This window comes from Myxine glutinosa, chromosome 5 (genome assembly GCF_964187855.1).
Source record: "Myxine glutinosa chromosome 5, kmMyxGlut1.1, whole genome shotgun sequence".
NCBI classification, from domain to species: Eukaryota; Metazoa; Chordata; class Myxini; order Myxiniformes; family Myxinidae; genus Myxine; species Myxine glutinosa.
The window spans coordinates 36,769,411-36,790,267 of NC_136265.1; the positions used below are offsets into that span (position 1 = coordinate 36,769,411).

General features: G+C 44.0%; 2 protein-coding genes across 14 annotated transcripts in view; one reads left to right on the top strand and one right to left on the bottom strand.

Annotated features, from left to right (window-relative positions):
- DHRS12 (dehydrogenase/reductase 12) overlaps positions 1 to 20,857 on the bottom strand; it is a 275,332-nt gene that overhangs the window by 218,296 nt on the left and 36,179 nt on the right. The gene's annotated exons all lie outside the window — the stretch shown is intronic.
- Positions 1 to 20,857, top strand: part of DGKD (diacylglycerol kinase delta) — a 193,300-nt gene that overhangs the window by 55,667 nt on the left and 116,776 nt on the right. For 9 of the 13 annotated variants that reach the window (XM_068117345.2, XM_078777884.1, XM_068117347.2 and 6 more), the window contains exon 2: positions 9,000 to 9,110. In XM_068117345.2, the coding sequence (XP_067973446.2) occupies positions 9,000 to 9,110 (111 nt within the window). Of the gene's footprint in view, positions 1 to 8,999; positions 9,111 to 20,066; positions 20,366 to 20,857 lie in introns of those variants that run through there. The other 4 variants (XM_078777887.1, XM_078777888.1, XM_068117349.2 and 1 more) reach the window with 2 other exon arrangements.

Here is a 20,857-nt window from a genome sequence, read left to right on the forward strand (position 1 = left end):
CAAACCTTCCAGCCTTGTGGTCCCACCTTTCTCTCCCTCCAGCCAATCCAATCTGCAATTCCCCATTCGTGTATGTGAGTTTGTTTTGTGTGTCTTGTCCCTGGGTATAAGTTAAGCCTGTATAGATAAGCTAGAAATTGCTCTGTGTCCTTCTGATCCTTCCATTTCCCTGTATATTACTTTGATTGCTTTTCTTCCTTTAGTCTTGTATAATAATAAATAAATCCTGTTTTTCCTACCTTGCCTTCTTTCCTTCACATCCGTTCGTCCTTGTCCTTTCCATCATTGAATACCTGTGGCACGATTTGGCCAACGTTCAGGATCGGGTTAGTCTTTGCTAAACGACTCGAACTACGGGTTGCTAAAACCGCTCGGCAACTAGTCCATCTAAAACCGTGGTTCGAGCAGAAGTTATTCCCTCGTTCCCGGCTGGCGGTAGTAATTAGGTACGTAGCGAACCCCTAGGCCTAACAAACCCTACCTACCGTCGGTCCGGGAAGGACGTTGTAGCTTCAGGAGTGGAGACGGTCAGCTTAACAAGACAAGGGGCTAACCACCTCTTGGTAAGGGGAAGAGCCGTACTCCGTATCCGTAACAATTGGTGTCAGGAGCGAGATTCGGACCTGAAGTGCGTTTAACGCACTCAAATTACGAGTGGCCAAAATTTTATTTTATATCCCAAATTTAAAATCGTGCCATGGATAGTCAAGACGATCGGATGCCGGTGGGGGTAGAGATAGAAGGGGTAGAGTCGACCCAGGACCCCAGGGAAATGTATATGGGGGAGAGGGAAGAGGAGAGCAGTGAGGATGTGGTTGCAGAGGTATCAGGTGCACAAGATGGCGCCCTCGCGCACGTGGTTGCAGAGGCACAAAATGGCGGCGCCGCGGGGGTCGAGCTCGTGGTGGCAGCTGGGGCCGCTGTGCCAATCGGGTTTGATTTTAGATTATTCCTGACCCAACTGGATGCAAAAATGGATAGAATGGGGCAGCACTTGGGGGACCAAATGGGGGACATAACTGCCCAAGCCAAATAAATAACTGAGGGACTGGCGAGGGACAGAGCCGCATATGAAGTAAGGGAAGCGGAGAGGGACAGAGACCACAGGTTGGGCGAGCAGGTCCCACAGGTGCACGAGGAGGTAACGCGACTCGAGGAGCGCAGGTTGAGTGAGTCGGAGAAAAGCACAGGTAACTGGACCGGGGTAGACATTGCGACCCGGGGTATGGAAAAGCCGGCGACCGCTGAGGTAGAAGAGGGAATTTTAATACAGCCAGCGGTCGTCGAGGTGAGTAAATAAAAAGTAGTGGGTATAGTTGAAATTGTAGAGACAACAGACTTAGAAGAGCAACAGTTGGAGGAAGGAATGGATTATGTGCAAAGTCTGAATTCACACCTTGATGCCGTGCTTAATCCTTATAAAGATTTGCAGGTGTTGGTGCAGGGAGGAAGAAGAACCCCGAAGGTGAGTCGTGCTGTATATTGTGCGGGGAGATTTTGTAGAAGAGTGTTTGGCGCGAAGAGAATTGTCGTGCGATTGGGATCGAGACAGCATCCGGGCGTTGGTGAAGGGTCCCCTGTGAGTGGTGTGAGTGGAAATGGCGCGCTTGTGAAAAAAAGGTGTGCATCGGGGAATGAGCGTGTTATGAAGCACGAGTGTGAAACCGAGTGCGAGCGAGAATGCACGTCGGAGGGTCTGTGTGAAACAGAGTGTACGGAGTGTGACACAGAGGGTGAGAGTGACCCGGAGAGTGAGTTGGTGGAGGAGCGGGTGCGAGGATGCATGTTTGGGATGGACGGGGAGAGTGTGCGAGAAAGCACACCTGAGTTGGTTGTGGCGCGGGTGTGGGAGAGCCCATGGAAGCGCGTGAGTGGGTGGATGCAGGAGTGCACGCCCATGGTGAGTGTTACGGAGGACGTAACGGAGGAGAGGTGTGGAACAAAGTGTGCGAACGACGAGTGTGCGCAAGAGGGTGCGCGAGAGGTGTGGTGTGTAACAGGGAGTGCGGTGGTGGAATGGACGGAGTGTGTGGAATGTACGGGCGGCGTTGGAACGCCGGGGTTGGTGAGTGTGAAAAGGGTCGCGTATGCATGCGAGTAAGGCATCGACGTTGACCGGGCCAGCGTTTAGGGCGATGGATAGCGTGCGCGGTGCGCTTTGTTGGATGCGAGGCCCGGCGCGGGTCGGTGTTGCGTCGCTTCTCTTCGAAGCGTCGTTGCCGATTCGGGCCTGGCTCCGCCCCGCACGGTCGAGTCCGGGCCTTGTCGGGCAAGGCGACCGGTCCGGTTCAGGGACAGGTTGGAGGGATCGGAACGGTGCCCCCTTGTGGCGGGGACGGGGTTCCGACCGGGCGAGATTGAGCCATCGGGCCGGAGGCCGCAAGGATCCGCGCCGAGATGGTGCGTGGAATCTCGGCCCGACCAAACCGCCTCCCTTGAACCGAATGCCGGACGGATTCAACCTGCAGGCGACCAAACCACCCGAATTCATTGCTCGGCTTTGTGAAGCCGAGTTTTAATGAGGTGACGACGCACCGAGGCTCAGATATAGCAGACTGTGATGATGATAGTGTTTTGGATTCAAAATTTTAGAATAGTGAATAGGATTGGCAGTGATTGGCAAATTTTGATTGGTTGAAATTTGATGGCAAAATTGGTAGTGAGATGTCCGATGTGGAGGGATGGCAAATCCACCATCCCTCACTATGGGGCACATGAGCGCTAGCTATGGGGTTTGGCAGTGAAAACTAGCCCGGGAGGGTTAGGATAATGTATAGTGATCTAGAGAAAGGACCATAGGTAACGGTAGAGGTAAGTAGCGACATTGGACAGGTAGTGGGGACATAGAGAGGGTAGTTGGTTGTTAATGACGTGGGATGTGCTTAGTTTAAAGGTACGACGGGGAGCACGAGTTTTAGAAGGAAACCAGGTAGATCAGATGATGCCGTGTGTTTGAGAATTGAAAGTGTATTTCAATTAGGTAGAAGGAAACCAGGTAGATCAGATGATGCCGTGTGTTTGAGAATTGAAAGTGTATTCGGAAGTGTATTGTGAAAAGTGGGAGGTGATTGTGAGTTGTATTGAGCGTGGAAGTGTATGGAGCAGTGCATGAGGAACAATTGTGGTTGTGCATTGTATGGAATGATTGAAGAAGCCTGGGAGGAAGGAGGGTGCAGGAGGCACCAGGTGTGATTGCACAGGTGTGCAAGTGAACAGGTGTATGGAGCAGTGTATGACTGAGAAGTTGGTGATTGTGTGTTGTGTTGAGCAAATGGTCCTGGAGGAAGGAGGGTGCAGGAAGCACCAGGTGTGCAAATGGGCACAGGTGTGCAAATACAGGTGTATGGAGAATGGTTGTGTGGAATATATGGAGTATGGAATGGATGGTGTGGAGTGAGTATGGTGGAAACTGTGGAGTGGAGTGGATGGTGCGAAGGTGTGAATGGGGGAAAAGTGGACCCCTATCACGAATACCCGGGTAGGGTAGTTTAAGAGTTAGGTAGAGGGAGTAGGTAAATTGTGGTTGGATATTAGCATCTGTGGTGCGTGGTGGAAGAATGGTGTTTGGATGGGTGCATTAGTGTCGTGGAAATGGCTGGGCGTGTGGCCTGTTAGTGTGTGTAGTTAAATGGGCACTCCGCCACTGTGAGGATGTCGGCCAGGTGAGGCCACAGGTGGGCTCTGGGAGCCGTTAGAGTTGTGGGTGGGGCCCAAGGATCCGGAGGACGGACCCGGGTAGCCCAGTGCCAGAGGGCACCGAGTGGGGAGAACGCCAGAGGGCCTTCCCCAGGTAGATAGGTTAGGGTAAGGAGCAGGTAAACTCGGAGGCAACTGCAGTGGTGGAGGTGTGCAGGTGGGTAGACCTGCTGGGAGAGCCACATGACCCAGTCCTGAAATTGTGCAAAGGCACAGGGAGTTGAATCGGGGGAGTGAGACCCCAAATTGATGAAGCACCACAGTTTGGTCAATGGGAATTTGGTTCTTAAAACCGCATAGAGTAAGATGGCCAATGGATTGGCAGGGAAAGACCCCAGGTAGTGTAAAGTGTGTTAAAGTCATTTAGAGGATAGTTAGGATTGAAATCTCCTTGCACCATCTGCATCCACTCACCTGAGGTAACGACGGTGCTCCACACCATGCCATGGTTTGTTGTTGTTATTTTTTTGTGCAAAATGTTTGGATTGTGAGACGCATCATGACGTGGGTGTGACATTGTGCTTTGTTGTTCCATCTCTCCCTCCTTATGAGGATTGATGATGAGTTTGGATGATGGCAAATTTGGTTAGACAGTGGGATTGTGACGAATTTGGCATAGGGGAGATATGGGGAAGACGTGACGGTAGCGACGAATTTGTAAATGTGTAGATTTTTGTAAATATGGGGTAAGGGCAAGGGTAGAGTAGGTAACAGGGGGGGTGACGTACGGTAGGGACGAGCTTTTCTCCGCTCAGTCTCCAGGCGCACCTCACCTTGCATTGCCTTTATTGATGTGTACCCTTGTGACCTTACCCCTCGCTCACCTGTCTTCTCTGTCTTCCTTCCCCGACCCATGGGTCGTGCTCTCTGGGCACTGAGGGGAGCGTGCGAGGGGCCGCGCGGTGTGCCCAAAACTCTCGCAACCACAGCTGCCTGCATCCACGCACCACTTATGAACCACAGTCTGTGGCCAAGCACCACTTATGGACCCCACTGGTTGGGGCATGGCCCCTCTGCTGGGACCGGCCACGATGGCCGAAGAAGATCACAAATAATTGAAAGACAACATCAAGAAGAACAACGGCCAGCAGAGGGAGCCGAAGAACAAGACCACCAGTGTTGTTTTTATTTGAACTGTGATGACTGTGCACTGATTGGTGCTTTGGTGCTTTGGTGTTTTGGTGCTCTTTATTGGTGCTGGTGCGTCGATGCAGTGCATGCTGTCTCCTCCCCTCCCACAGGAATTTCTTTTTGTTTCCCTAAAAGAAAAATCACAGGTCCTGGGTTGCGTTTTGTAAATAGTCCAATTAACGTCACTTGTAAATAATGCTCCCCACCGTTCATGTTTAGTTTGAAAATAATTCCGCAATTCGGTTATCCTGTGGGCGTGAATCTGTTAGGTAGGGTGCAATGCAGCAGAGGGACATACTTATTTGTGTTTTTAAATTGTCGCACTCAGGGTCAGGTTAATTGTAGAGGGAATTACACCTACGTGCCACATTAAGCTAAATTTTTATAGGCCCGGGACGTGCCTCAAGGAAGGAGGGTGCAATGTAACGGATTTGAGAATCCTGTAATTCTTTGTAAATGTCATGATTTGTGTAAATACCTCCATAATCGTAAAGGTCAAAGGTCGTCCCCTTGGTTAATTCATCGCATACACCTAGCCAATCTTAGAACCTCTAAATAGTTATTCTCTTATTCTATGTAGTTTAAGGCTCTGTTGCTCAGTAATTGACACTCCATTGCACCGAATCAAATAAGGATAGCTCCCCTTCAATAATTACATTTCCCAGCCAAACTCTCCCTCTCTGGGTAAAGCAGCTTGACAAGCGTGGGGTGCGCGTTTCACCTAAACTGGCCTGGCTTTGGAAGCAGCTTCACTGCTATGATGAATTGTGCTCCGTGCTCTGTTTGGACAGGAAGGGCGGGGTCGCCGGGAAGAGGCAAGCCCAGGGCGCGCCAGAAGGGCCGGGGCTGTTCAGCCCCATGCCCAAATAAGGATACAAGTCCGTGGCGCGCCACGAGGAGTGCGCTGTTCGACTCCATGCCCAAATAAGGTAGCAAGACCGTGGCATTGCCATATAAGGTCACGAAACAGAGCATGGGGGGGGGGGGGGGCGGTACCCAAACAGACGAGGGCGTGTCACACCCACGCTCGAGATATGCTATATGCGTGCGACAAAATCGCGAAGGAGAAGAGATACAGCAGGAGCAGGGTGGTGCCAAGAGAGACCAAGAGAGAGTCTGAGGCGTGTCGAGGCAAGAACCAGCCCTGCCGCGTGCAACGAACGAGGTACGCGTGCTGCCGCCGCCTTGCTCGCTTCCAGCCCGGAGAGGACCTGCTTGCTGTGCGCCCTGCCAAACCTTCCAGCCTTGTGGTCCCACCTTCCTCTCCCTCCAGCCAATCCAATCTGCAATTCCCCATTCGTGTACGTGAGTTTGTTTTGTGTGTCTTGTCCCTGGGTATAAGTTAAGCCTGTATAGATAAGCTAGAAATTGCTCTGTGTCCTTCTGATCCTTCCATTTCCCTGTATACTACTTTGATTGCTTTTCTTCCTTTAGTCTTGTATAATAATAATAAATCCTGTTTTTCCTACCTTGCCTTCTTTCCTTCACATCCGTTCGTCCTTGTCTTTTCCATCATTGAATACCTGTGGCACGATTTGGCCAACGTTCAGGATCGGGTTAGTCTTTGCTAAACGACTCGAACTACGGGTTGCTAAAACCGCTCGGCAACTAGTCCATCTAAAACCGTGGTTCGAGCAGAAGTTATTCCCTCGTTCCCGGCTGGCGGTAGTAATTAGGTACGTAGCGAACCCCTAGGCCTAACAAACCCTACCTACCGTCGGTCCGGGAAGGACGTTGTAGCTTCAGGAGCGGAGACGGTCAGCTTAACAAGACAAGGGGCTAACCACCTCTTGCTGAGGGGAAGAGCCGTACTCCGTATCCATAACAATATTATTACAAAATAATATTAATACTGTAATAATAATATCCTCCTTCCCCAAGGGGTTTTCCCTCCTTGGACAAATGCTGTGTTCACGTGTATAAATAGCTTATCGTGCCATTGCGTGGGGCACCCCTACCAGAAGTAAAAAAAAAAATTCTATACCACAAACACATATGATTACCTTTTGAAACAGTCACTACTGCTGTTTAACATGAAACTGAAAGGGAGAAATCCTGACAACGATATGCTTGTCACGTCTCCCACAGACTAACTGACCGGAGTCTAGATCTACTGTAATCTATATACATCAGAGAGGATAATAACATGACCCTTCCTGTAGGGAGTATGTGTACTAGTTTGGGCAAATATGTCTATGGTTATCAGGAAGTCAGTCGACATCCTATGTAGGGATGGCATGGGCACTCCATAGGTTTAATACAGCACAAATCCTCTACCAAGATGCAAGCTCACAAACCTATAAAGTACCTACCTACTAGTTGTCTGCGGAGAATTTCACATCCGACATCAGTCATGAAGCTTGTGGACAGCATTGCTGAGCTACAAAACTGACAGACCCAAAACAGGCCATTTGTAATTCTTCTTCTTCTTTTCAAACGGCACTACTCAAATTGGTTTAAGCATCAGTACTTGGATTAAACACGAATCTGCTGCATTTTAACAGTGGGAAGGTCCATGACTAATCAAAAGTTTCACAACTTGAAAGGGTCCCACAAAGTAGACAGAACTGTCTGTTTGAGAAGAAAACAAGGTAGGAACCACCTTTAGAGGCCATTTTCCCCCGCAGAGCAGGGGTTGGCCTTTTTTGGGCACCGTGGTCCCCTTTTTGAAGCAATGTTTTATGGCCGGATGCCCTTCCTGCCGCCAACCCTGTTAGTCGCCTCTTGAGACACACAGGGAATCACCAGTGAACTGATACTCAATTTGCCGACCTCGGAAGGAGGACAGGCTGAGTCAACCCCCCTGGCGTTAATTCAGCGATCGACCGTGATTCAAACCCAGGATCCTAGGATCCCAAGCCGGCACCCTAACCGCTAAGCCAACACCAGGCTCCAGACAAAGAAAACAAGGTAGGGACGGTCACAATAAATTATCATGTGAAACCATCCTTGATACTATATATCTCTCTCAATTTGGGTTCACAATTACCACAAACGCAAGCTGAATCCTGTGTGTGTGTGTGTGTGTTTGTTTTATTTTAACGGTTTATTATTTCACTGGTCAAATTTTTGAATGGAAACAATCAACATACACTATCATTCCAAATGGATATTGGGATGGACAGGGAATAAGCATTATTCAAAGAAAGATGTAGAGATGGTTTCACATGATCATTTATTGTGACCATCCATCCCTACTTTATTTACATATTTTTGGAATAACATCCCTACATCCTTTTACATTAAAAAAGCAAGAATGACCGCATTGTGGTCACAACCTGTGACAAAATCTGGTAATGGCCGTTTGGGAAACACATTTAATGCGCGATGAAATAATTAACTCGACACCTCTTACCCATGTCACCCTCCCCACGGTTATATCAGAATGAGCTGATTCGTCACACGGTCATGGACTGTTTTAAAAAACCCAATAGGGTATTTTAGAAGGCTGTTCAAAAATTACATAAAACGATGTTTTTTAGGAATTTGTGTAACCTAATGCTTGATTACCATGCGGTCTGATGTACCATGGGTTCTGACGGGCTTGATTAAACCTTAATATTATTTGATTAGGTTTTTTGGGGTTCCTCGTCGTGAATACCACTTGACTAAAGAAAGTCAATGGAAATCTGATGCAAGAAACCCAGGCAGTGTATAATCAGCAGAGGCCTACATGCCTGAAGTCTTAGGCCCAGTGGAAAACCAAGATGGCGGCCATATTATTTTGTCTGGGTGCCATAGTGGGTGGAGTCAAGTGACAAATGTGGGTGGGGTCTGGCAGCTGTCCGACCAATGGGTGCACATTTCAAAAATCGACCCCCAACAACAACCCTAACAACAACAGCAATGCAATGCTCTTGTATACCTGCGAAATGTCGGAGGTAAAAATGCTTTTTTATTACTTGTGCAAGATTAAACTCTCTCCTTCGTCTTTCCACAGAAGTTAATTTTATTTTGTGTATGAGCAACTTTATTGATATGACAACTTTGTATAAATAACTTATAATTGTATTTGATTATGAAATAATATTTGTTGCACACTAGTGAAGATCCTTCTGTGCCTTCCTAGTCATATTTTGTTCTTCCACGATGTCTTTTACATATTTATTTTATCTATTCATATTGTTGATTGCATCTTGTGCCTGATGTATTCTTGTTTTGACCCAACACAGCTCAGCATCCGTGAAGGCTTTCTTCTCAAACAGACAAGCTCTTTTCAGCGCTGGAAGAGACGCTTTTTCAAGTTGCGTGGCCGTACCCTTTACTACGCCAAGGATGCCAAAGTGAGTGGGGAATCCTGACTTGGGAACCCGATCCAAGAATTGTTTATCAGCTTAAATCCAGTTTGTGTGTCCAGCTTGTGTTAATTGGTCTGGAAATTTGTTTGGACATAGTCTTTTTTTTCATGATCTTCCTGCAATGATGACTTCAGAAGTTGCATGCACAGGTTGCATGCACATGACTTCAACACAATGAAAAACTGTTACAAATATGATTGGAGTGCAGAGAAGGTATTGAACTGGAGTAAAGATGGTTTTGGGAGGAAGGTAGCCATTTTATCACAATCACACCTTGTACAATTTGGTGTGTGTGTGTGTGTGTGTGTGTGTGTGTGTGTGTGTGTGTGTGTGTGTGTGTGTGTGTGTGTGTGTGTGTTGTTTGTTTTGTATGCACTCCAAAACTACTGGACGGAATGAGTTGAAATTTGTTGGGGTACTTGGGGTGTGCCTGGAAAGGTTTTAGGCATTAATAAAAATACTTAGCCATGGGGGTCCTGGAGGGGGAGGCGACACAAACGATCTATGTTAAGGTGGATTGTGTGGCGTCGCTCTCAGTGGAGAACGTATGTCAAGTCCCAGCTGTGTAAAGTACTGTCAGACCCCGGTATTCATGGTTCCGCTATTCCGGGGTGATAAAATGTGACCTGTTTCCCTTTTCGCGGAAAAGTGTCCCCCTAATTTGCGGGTGTTTTTCTATTCGTGGCCGTGTTCTGTAAAATCGCGTTTTTTCAGGGGCACAAAAAAAATAATTCACGAGCCGTTAGCTTCACATACGGTATTTATAAAACCTCCGAGGATTATCGTTGACATTCGTGGGATTTGCCTCGCCATTCGCGGATTTTTGTCTCGCCATTCGCGGATTTGGCCTCTCTATTCGCGGTTTGGTCTCTCTATTTGCGGATTTTTGTCTCGCCATTCGCGGATTTGGCCTCTCTATTCGCGGTTTGGTACTCTCTATTTGCGGATTTTCGTTTCCGAGGGTATTATAATAGTATCTCTGCACGAAAACCTTAAAATCACACACTACTTGGCCAACTTACATACATGTTGTGTATTTTATGCATTTCTAAACTGCTGGACAAAATAAGTTGATAAGTTGTGGTTGTACACTGCTAAATGTGCTTGGAAATGTTCTACTAAGTTGGGAAGGCCCGCTCCCACTTGGGTTTTTACTTTTATATTAAAGTGGGGGAATTATCATAAGAAGGGGGTGAATTATCATACCTGATCATGCCCTCATTGAACTGCTGAACAGAATAACTTCAAAACTGGATGTTATCACAAAAAATTAGAACGTCACTCGTTAGAGCACAAACCTCCACCAGGCTGAACAGTTTACATTTTGTATTACACTGATAGGCTGGATCTGGATACGGGCCTGAACCAACCATCTTATCGACTTGTTATTGTCACCAAAACAACTCTTCCACATAGTTTTGTCATAATTCCTCCATGACTTTTTGAAATATCATGCTATACATCGTTTTTGGCCCCATCATTCAATGGTGAAGAATCACTTAAAAATATATAAAATTCTCGTGTTCGAGATATGTATGTATGAAGGATGTATAGAGTCTATGTGTGAATGTATGGATATGGGATGTATAGAGATTATGGATGGATGGAGACTATATACTTGGATGTATAGAAACTAGATGTATGAAACGACTATGGAACAATGGAGATTGTGGATGGATGTATTGAGACAATGTATGGATAAAGATTATGGTGGATGGATGGGTGTATAGAGACGATGTATGGATAAAGATTGTGGATGGATGTATTGAGACAATGTATGGATAAAGATTATGGTGGATGGATGGATGTATTGAGACAATGTATGGATAAAGATTATGGTGGATGGATGGATTTATAGAGACAATTTATGGCTAAAGATTATGGATGGATGGATGTATATAGACAATGTATGGATAAAGATTATGGATGGACGGATGTATATAGACAATGTATGGATAAAGATTATGGATGGATGGATGTATCGAGATTATGAATAAAGATTATGGAGGAGGGATGTATATAGACAATGTATGGATAGAGATATGGATGGATGGATGTATATAGACAATGTATGAATGAAGATTATGGAAGGATGGATGTATAGAGACTATGTATGGATAAAGATTATGGATTGATGGATGTATAGAGACAATGTATGGATAAAGATTATGGCTGGATGGATGTATAGAGACAATGTATGGATAAAGATTATGGCTGGATGGATGTATAGAGACAATGTATGGATAAAGATTATGGATTGATGGATGTATAGAGACAATGTATGGATAAAGATTATGGCTGGATGGATGTATATAGACAATGTATGAATGAAGATTATGGATTGATGGATGTATAGAAACTATGTATGGATAAAGATTATGGATTGATGGATGTATAGAGACAATGTATGGATAAAGATTATGGATTGATGGATGTATAGAGACTATGTATGATTAAAAAGTAAGCTTGCTTTCTCAAAAAGTCCAAAATGCATGGTTATACATAGTCACGAGCAAGCTACTCCAACATCAACTGAATTTACCGAAGGGCAAAGTCATGGTGTGTACCCAAAAAGGCAAGGTTTTGCCAACTGCTTATTTAACAAGGCAAAACCAGTTGATAAAGTCTAATGTAAACAGGCCAGCTGCCAGCTAAACAACCGAAAGCACCACTACGTCAAGGGAGGCAAACACACATACCTTTACTAACATAGTAGTGGAAACTGCAAATTAAATATATTCAGTAAAGGAAGTTTGAATACAATTTATTGCAGAGAAAAGAGGATCAGGAAACCGAGCAAACACAAGTACATAAATACAGCTTTACAATTCATCAACGCTCAGAAATGAATGAAACTTGCACTCGATGACAGAAGCCTTGACCGAAATGAATCTTTTACCCAGACTGTAAACCTGACTATTTGCGGAAGGCACCATGGGATCTTTAAGGTGGACCTCCATTGCTAGCAAGATGTCCTCTGGTTTAACATCCATCTGACGGAGAGCGCAAAATGATGCCTCGACCCAGCTGCGGAACACCTGGATGACGGTTTTTAGCTGGGTTGCTTTTAGCCAGTTAAGATAACCGTGAACATTTGGATGCATGGCTGCGGATGGAAAGAGTAAGAGACTGCTCTCGCTATGTGAGTATGAAGCATGGACAAATATTTGTTTGGGCCAAAGTTCGGTGAGGTTTTTGAGCTCAAGTTCATGGTGGGATTTTTTTTTTTTTGTATACTGAATCGAGGCTCGTGAAAGAGCTAACATTGGTTCAGCTGGTGAATGCAGTGGAAATAGTTGTTTGATGGATCGATGGACGAATGGATATTGCCTGGTTTTCATTGGACCGGTTAAAAGTTTAGCCACAGTTGCTAAACACATGTTCAGTTTTCTTTCATCATGCCACAGAAGTTTCAGCCACAGGTTTGAACACATTTATTTTTAACCACCCTTTTTTTTTTTTTGCACAGCCTTGAATTAGATATCCATTGAAGAACGAGAAGGGCACTAGGAAGAGCGCGTACATAGGCCAGGCTGAACAGTTTACGTTTTGTATCCCACCGATAGGCCAGATCTGAATCCGGATCTGAACCAAAATATAATCGGCTTGTTCGTGTGCCCTCCTGCATCTACTTTTGCCATAATCCATCCATAACTGTTTGGAATATCATGCTATATATCGTTCTTGGTCCCATCTCTCAATAGTGGAGAATAAATAAAAAATTATCGAATCCAGATTCGGATCTTCACCAAAATCGAATCGATTTGTCCTCGTCATATACCGAACCTTTCCACCAGATTTCGTCTGAATCGGTCCATAACTTTTTGAGATATTCTGCTCACAGACAGACAGACAGACAGGGGTGAAAACATAACTTCCATCCAACGTTGGTGATGAAGGTATTAACAAGTGACGTTTTACGGACAGTCGTGCACATGAAATGACACACATCGGTCGCCATTAGATTGAAGATGTGGGTGGGAAATTTGATCGGATGTATTTACTTTCTGGTTTTGCCACTGTGGTGAAATGGCGTCCACAGTTATTCCATTGTTTGAATTTTTTTTTTTTTTTTTTTTTTTTTGTTTATTTTTCATTTCTCAAGTGTGATGACGAGGTATAGTTAGTGAAACTCCAGTGTATAGACGATAGACTATGGGTGCATGTGGACTGGAAAAAAGAAAAAAGAGACTCGAGGGATGAAATTACTGTTTATCGATGGAGATTGTGGATGGGTGTGTCGAAAGATGTATGGATAAAGATTATGGATGGATGGATCTATAGAAACTGGAGGAATGAAAAGACTATAGGTAGATACTATGGATCGTGATTGTGGTTGGATGTATAAACAATATAGCTGGATTGATGATGACTGGAGGGATGCATCGAGATTTTTCCATGAATGTTTACATCGATGATGACTGGAGGGATGCATCGAGATTTTTCCATGAATGTTTGGATTGATGATGACTGGAGGGATGTATAGAGATTTTTCCATGAATGTTTGGATTGATGATGACTGGAGGGATGCATCGAGATTTTTCCATGAATGTTTGGATTGATGATGACTGGAAGGATGTATAGAGATTTTTCCATGAATGTTTGGATTGATGATGACTGGAGGGATGAATAGAGATTTTTCCATGAATGTTTGGATTGATGATGACTGGAGGGATGAATAGAGATTTTTCCATGAATGTTTGGATTGATGATGACTGGAGGGATGAATAGAGATTTTTCCATGAATGTTTGGATTGATGATGACTGGAGGGATGAATAGAGATTTTTCCATGAATGTTTGGATTGATGATGACTGGAGGGATGAATAGAGATTTTTCCATGAATGTTTGGATTGATGATGACTGGAGGGATGAATAGAGATTTTTCCATGAATGTTTGGATTGATGATGACTGGAGGGATGAATAGAGATTTTTCCATGAATGTTTGGATTGATGATGACTGGAAGGATGTATAGAGATTTTTCCATTAATGTTTGGATTGATGATGACTGGAGGGATGTGTAGAGATTTTTCCATGAATGTTTGGATCGATGATGACGAGGGATGTACAGAGATTTTTCCATGAATGTTTGGATTGATGATGACTGGAGGGATGAATAGAGATTTTTCCATGAATGTTTGGATTGATGATGACTGGAGGGATGTATAGAGATTTTTCCATGAATGTTTGGATCGATGATGACAGGAGGGATGTATAGAGATTTTTCCATGAATGTTTGGATCGATGATGACTGGAGGGATGTGTAGAGATTTTTCCATGAATGTTTGGATTGATGATGACTGGAGGGATGTACAGAGATTTTTCCATGAATGTTTGGATCGATGATGACTGGAGGGATGTATAGAGATTTTTCCATGAATGTTTGGATCGATGACGACTGGAGGGATGTATAGAGATTTTTCCATGAATGTTTGGATCGATGATGACTGGAGGGATGTATAGAGATTTTTCCATGAATGTTTGGATCGATGACGACTGGAGGGATGTATAGAGATTTTTCCATGAATGTTTGGATCGATGATGACTGGAGGGATGTATAGAGATTTTTCCATGAATGTTTGGATCGATGACGACTGGAGGGATGTATAGAGATTTTTCCATGAATGTTTGGATTGATGATGACTGGAAGGATGTATAGAGATTTTTCCATGAATGTTTGGATTGATGATGACTGGAGGGATGCATCGAGATTTTTCCATGAATGTTTGGATTGATGATGACTGGAAGGATGTATGGAGATTTTTCCATGAATGTTTGGATCGATGATGACTGGAGGGATGAATAGAGATTTTTCCATGAATGTTTGGATTGATGATGACTGGAGGGATGAATAGAGATTTTTCCATGAATGTTTGGATTGATGATGACTGGAGGGATGTACAGAGATTTTTCCATGAATGTTTGGATCGATGATGACTGGAGGGATGTATAGAGATTTTTCCATGAATGTTTGGATCGATGACGACTGGAGGGATGTATAGAGATTTTTCCATGAATGTTTGGATCGATGATGACTGGAGGGATGTATAGAGATTTTTCCATGAATGTTTGGATCGATGACGACTGGAGGGATGTATAGAGATTTTTCCATGAATGTTTGGATCGATGATGACTGGAGGGATGTATAGAGATTTTTCCATGAATGTTTGGATCGATGATGACTGGAGGGATCTGTAGAGATTTTTCCATGAATGTTTGGATCGATGATGACTGGAGGGATGTATAGAGATTTTTCCATGAATGTTTGGATTGATGATGACTGGAGGGATGTATAGAGATTTTTCCATGAATGTTTGGATCAATGATGACTGGAGGGATGTATAGAGATTTTTCCATGAATGTTTGGATCGATGATGACTGGAGGGATGTATAGAGATTTTTCCATGAATGTTTGGATCGATGATGACTGGAGGGATGTATAGAGATTTTTCCATGAATGTTTGGATTGATGATGACTGGAGGGATGTATGGAGATTTTTCCATGAATGTTTGGATTGATGATGACTGGAGGGATGTATTGGTGATTTTTCCATGAATGTTTGGATCGATGACTGGTGGGATGTATAGAGATTTTTCCATGAATGTTTGGATTGATGATGACTGGAAGGATGTATAGAGATTTTCCCATAATGTTTGGATCGATGATGACTGGAGGGATGTATAGAGATTTTTCCATTAATGTTTGGATTGATGATGACGAGAAGGATGTATAGAGATTTTTCCATAATGTTTGGATTGATGATGACTGGAGGGATGTATAGAGATTTTTCCATAAATGTTTGGATCGATAATGACTGCAGGGATGTACAGAGACTTTTCCATGAATGTTTGGATTGATGATGACTGGAGGGATGTATAGAGATTTTTCCATGAATGTTTGGATTGATGATGGCTGGAAGGATGTATAGAGATTTTTCCATAATGTTTGGATCGATGATGACTGGAGGGATGTATCGAGATTTTTCCATGAATGTTTGGATCGATGATGACTGGAGGGATGTATAGAGATTTTTCCATGAATGTTTGGATTGATGATGGCTGGAAGGATGTATAGAGATTTTTCCATAATGTTTGGATCGATGATGACTGGAGGGATGTATGGAGATTTTTCCATGAATGTTTGGATTGATGATGGCTGGAAGGATGTATAGAGATTTTTCCATAATGTTTGGATCTATGATGACTGGAGGGATGTATAGAGATTTTTCCATAAATGTTTGGATCGATAATGACTGCAGGGATGTACAGAGACTTTTCCATGAATGTTTACATCGATGATGACTGGAGGGATGTACAGAGACTTTTCCATGAATGTTTACATTGATAATGACTGCAGGGATGTACAGAGACTTTTCCATGAATGTTTACATCGATGATGACTGATGCATAGAGATTTTTCCATGAATTTTGGTTCAGTGATGACTGGAGGGATGGAAAGAGACTATATGTAGATGGATGAATACAGACTCTGAATTGAATTTTTATATAATTGGCTAATTCTCTTTGTCTGTCTGTCTGTCCCACTCTGAAACATGGAAATGCTCTGGAGAGAAAAAAAAAAATGAAGTAAAAGTTGCTTCAAATTCATCCAAACCAACGGGCAAAATTATAATTTTTATTTATTTAGACCAAAAATTTAACCTGGGCAGTGTATAAAGCAACAGACCATTGCTGCAAATACTCCAAAATGTTTTTAGAAAACAAATTTGTTGTTAAGAAATATTCCGCGATGTATTTGCTGTTAAGAAATATGATTGTTTTGGAATTTCACAATACTCTATACTGTGTATCTAATGGGCTAATGTTATCTGTCTGCCCCCCTCCACCCCCCCCCCCCCCCAAAAACACGGAATGATCCTCCTAGACAATATGTAAAGGTTGCTTCTAATAAATGCATGCTTACAGGGAATTTATAATTACTAGTATATCTGCTCACTATTGGAGCTGCAGAAAGGGTCATTCCTCTTTGGGGTATGTAGATTACAGTCGATCGAAGATCGGATCTCAAGAACATTGGGTGTGTGTTCATTTACCAAGTTTCTTGTGGAGAGATCGCCAAGTTGTTTAAGCATTCGAGCAAGCACTCAATTCAAAACCGTTAAGGAATGGCTGGTTTGGCAAGCGCAAGCTAGCTGCTTGGTAAATGAGCACATCCCAGTCTTCCTCCCTTTGTTTTGTATTAAACAGTGGGAGCGAGTTTCTAAAGTTCGCTATGAAAAATGCCACGGTAGCGGCAGAAAGGGCCATATATTATTACCCCAACATTTGTGGGTTATATAGAGTACCATAGATCTTCGCTCAGTTCTGAAAGTAAGCCTTACTTTACGGATGTCGGGATTCCTCCAAATTTCTTCATTTAGTGTTATAAACAGCATTAGCGACTGTTTAAAAAGCAAATCATACGTGTTTGTGGTTTATAATATTTTTTCTTCCTGTAGAAACTGTTGCTCACATGGAAACGCCATTATAACGATAAGCTATTTAAACACGTTATCACTGCAGGAAAAACACCTTGGGGGAAGTGGGACATCATTAGTATTAATATTGTTTTGTCATAACATTAATAATATGCGATTATCATTAATTTTGTTATTCAAAGCGTCTTTGGAAAAACGCCACGATAAATCTTCTTCTTTGGAAAAACGCCACGATAAAGCTAACTCAATACGGCTATACACCTCAACATGCGACCCATTGACGGAAATGGCGGGGAAAACCCGCTTGGGGAAGAAAACCCCCTTGAGGTGGGGGGGGGGGGCAAATGAATGCGCTACAACCTTCATTATGTAACCCTTGGCCATCCTGTCAAGTTTGGTTGAGATTGGATAAGTAAGGACGGAATGTATTGGCGTCAAAAGTTCATCAGACAGACGGACAGACACAAATGGCATATTTTAGTATGATTAGGTAAAGGTTGCTTCAAGTTAATGCAAACCTAAACAGGAAAATATAATACTGCCTCAATTTGATGAACTGGAAAGTGGAACTAAGCGATGAACGGGACAGCGGACGTAAGGCCGTGTGTTGGACGGCGGAATGGTGATTGGACCACGTGACTCTACATTCTGCTGTATTCAAAATAGTCAGTTAAACATTTGCATGAAGAATGCCAAGCTTTATAACGATCATGTCATGGGCCTTTGTGACGGTATGAGCCTCAGTCTTCAGGGAGGCCTCTGGTATAAGGAGCATTTGGAATCTATCCGAGCTATCCTTTCTAACTACCATGTTCGATGTATTATATAATTATAAGCCATGAACGTGTTTTGGCTTCAAATGCTACGCAGGTAAATATATTGGAGTGATAGAGGCAGCCGTCTTCTCCATACTATTTTCTCTTTAAAAACTCGACAGGAACCACACCAGAAAACCCATCATTAATGATTATAAGGTCTTTGGCCGAGTAATACGGGGAATCTCACGACTGCACTGTGGAAGAATTTACTTTTAACGATATGTATAAAGCAAGGTACCGAGGCAGGTACCACCATGCTTTGGGGAACGTCTGAGCCGGCTATGTGACGTCCTGGCACTCTCCGCACAACACGCAAATGGTGGTTCGAGCCCAAGCGAGCACAGCAATGGATGCGGGGTGCTATCGGTGCGGACACTGCTCCGATTAAGCCGTTTGCATTGTTGTCAAGATTGAGAGAAGAAAATGCGGGAGAATTGAAGGGACCCGTGATGCGAAGGAAGGGAGCAACAGAGAGGAGTGGGGCGCTGGGAGGTGTGGGGGTAAATGGGGTGTGGAAATCTGGGAGCAAAGGCTGGATGGTCTGGGGAGGGGATTTGAGGGTCTGGGAGGGGTTGGGCATGGGGTAGGGTGAGGAGGGTCTGCAAAGTGGGTGTCCCCCTTCCCCAGGTAGGAATGAATGAATGATCGGTTTAAGGCCATTTTCCCCGCTAGAGCGGGGGTTAGTCTTGCGGGCCCCATGACGATCATGGTTCCCTGTTTGAGGCAATGTTTTTATGGCCGGATGCCCTTCCTGACCCCAACCCTTAGTCGCCTCTTACGATGCGCAGGGATACGGTGTACCTATTCTAAATCGAGGTACACACCGGGATCATTCATCCCAGCAAGCTGGTACTTAATTTGCCGACCTCGGAAGGATGATAGGCTGAGTCAACCCCACTGGCGTTAATTCAGCAATCGACCAGTATTCAAACTCAGGATCCTAAGATCCCAAGCAGGCACCCTAACCGCTAAGCCAACACCAGGCTAATTATTAAAATTAATCTTCTATAGAATGTGTAATTAATAATTATACTTGTGTGACTTGGTGCGCTCCGCGCGCCTCACCACATGTCGTTTCAGAGAGATAGGCATATTTGACCATTTCGGTGTCTTTTGGGTCTTCAGGGTATTTTGGGTCTTCAGGGTTTTTTGGGTCTTCATTGTGTTTTGGGTCTTCAGAGTCGTTTGGATCCTCTGGGCCTTTAAGGATATTTTGGGTCTTTGGGGTGTTTTGGGTCTTCAGGGTCTTTGGCAGGGTCTTCGGGAGTAGTGAAGTTTTGTACTTTAATTGTGTGAAATGAACTTAGGTACCAAAATACGAACCGAGGATGTGATGTCATATCTTTGATGTTCAGAAATGCGATTTCAATTTTTTGAGCTCCTTCGATCCGGGCAAGAATAAAAAGCATCCGTTTTTTCCTCCTTCCCTCGTGGTATTTTACCACGCGCTTCAGTTCGTAGAGTAATAAAGGAATGTCATCGCAGGCCTGAACTTGCATGCTGAACCGATATCTTCCAATGCGCTCGTACTTGTTTTGTAACTTGCTCCAGATTGAGAGCTGGAGTGAATAAAGCCGGATAGTGCCAGAGGCGAGCTGGCCTCCCTATTTATAGTCTGAAGGAGTAAAAATAGCAAATGGCAGTTTGAGAGGGGGTTTGTTACTGTTTTCTAAACACCGACGGTCACAGGAAAGGAGAACCTCAACGTGCCACACATCGAGTTCGTTATCTCGGTTGCTCTACTTGGTAGCGGTGGTGATGGCATTCGTTGTTGATGCTGCGTGTTTGATGAAGTGAAAACGGGATTCCTGGAAGGACACAAGACTCTGTTTGAAGATGCCAGTTGCATGCACATGTGCTTTGCTTCCATTCCATGAAGCGCATGTTTGAATCCTGTTGCAAGAAGGGCCACGTTTGCTATCTGATGCTCTTTGTGCCTGAGTTTATGTGAATTGAATTTGTGACATCACGGTTCAGTCGATGGTGAGATTGTGTGACTGTTGTTCACAGTATGGCGTGTTTGTGTCGCTGTTAATGGTATATTGTCGTTTTGTGACTGTTGGCTATAGTTTTGTCACTGACATCCATAATATGTTTTATTGGGTGGCTGTTCACGGTATGCTGTAGTTGTGTAATTGTTATTCATAATATGTTGTAGTTGTGTAATTATCATCCATAATATGCTGTAGTTGTGTGGCTGTTCACGGTATGCTGTAGTTGTGTAATTGTCATCCACAATATGTTGTAGTTGTGTAATTATCATCCATAATATGCTGTAGTTGTGTGGCTGTTCACGGTATGCTGTCGTTGTGTAATTGTCATCCACAATATGTTGTAGTTGTGTGGCTGTTCACGGTATGCTGTAGTTGTGTAATTGTCATCCATAATATGCTGTAGTTGTGTGGCTGTTCACGGTATGCTGTACTTGCAGTATGCTGTACTTGTGTAATTGTCATCCATAATATGCTGTACTTG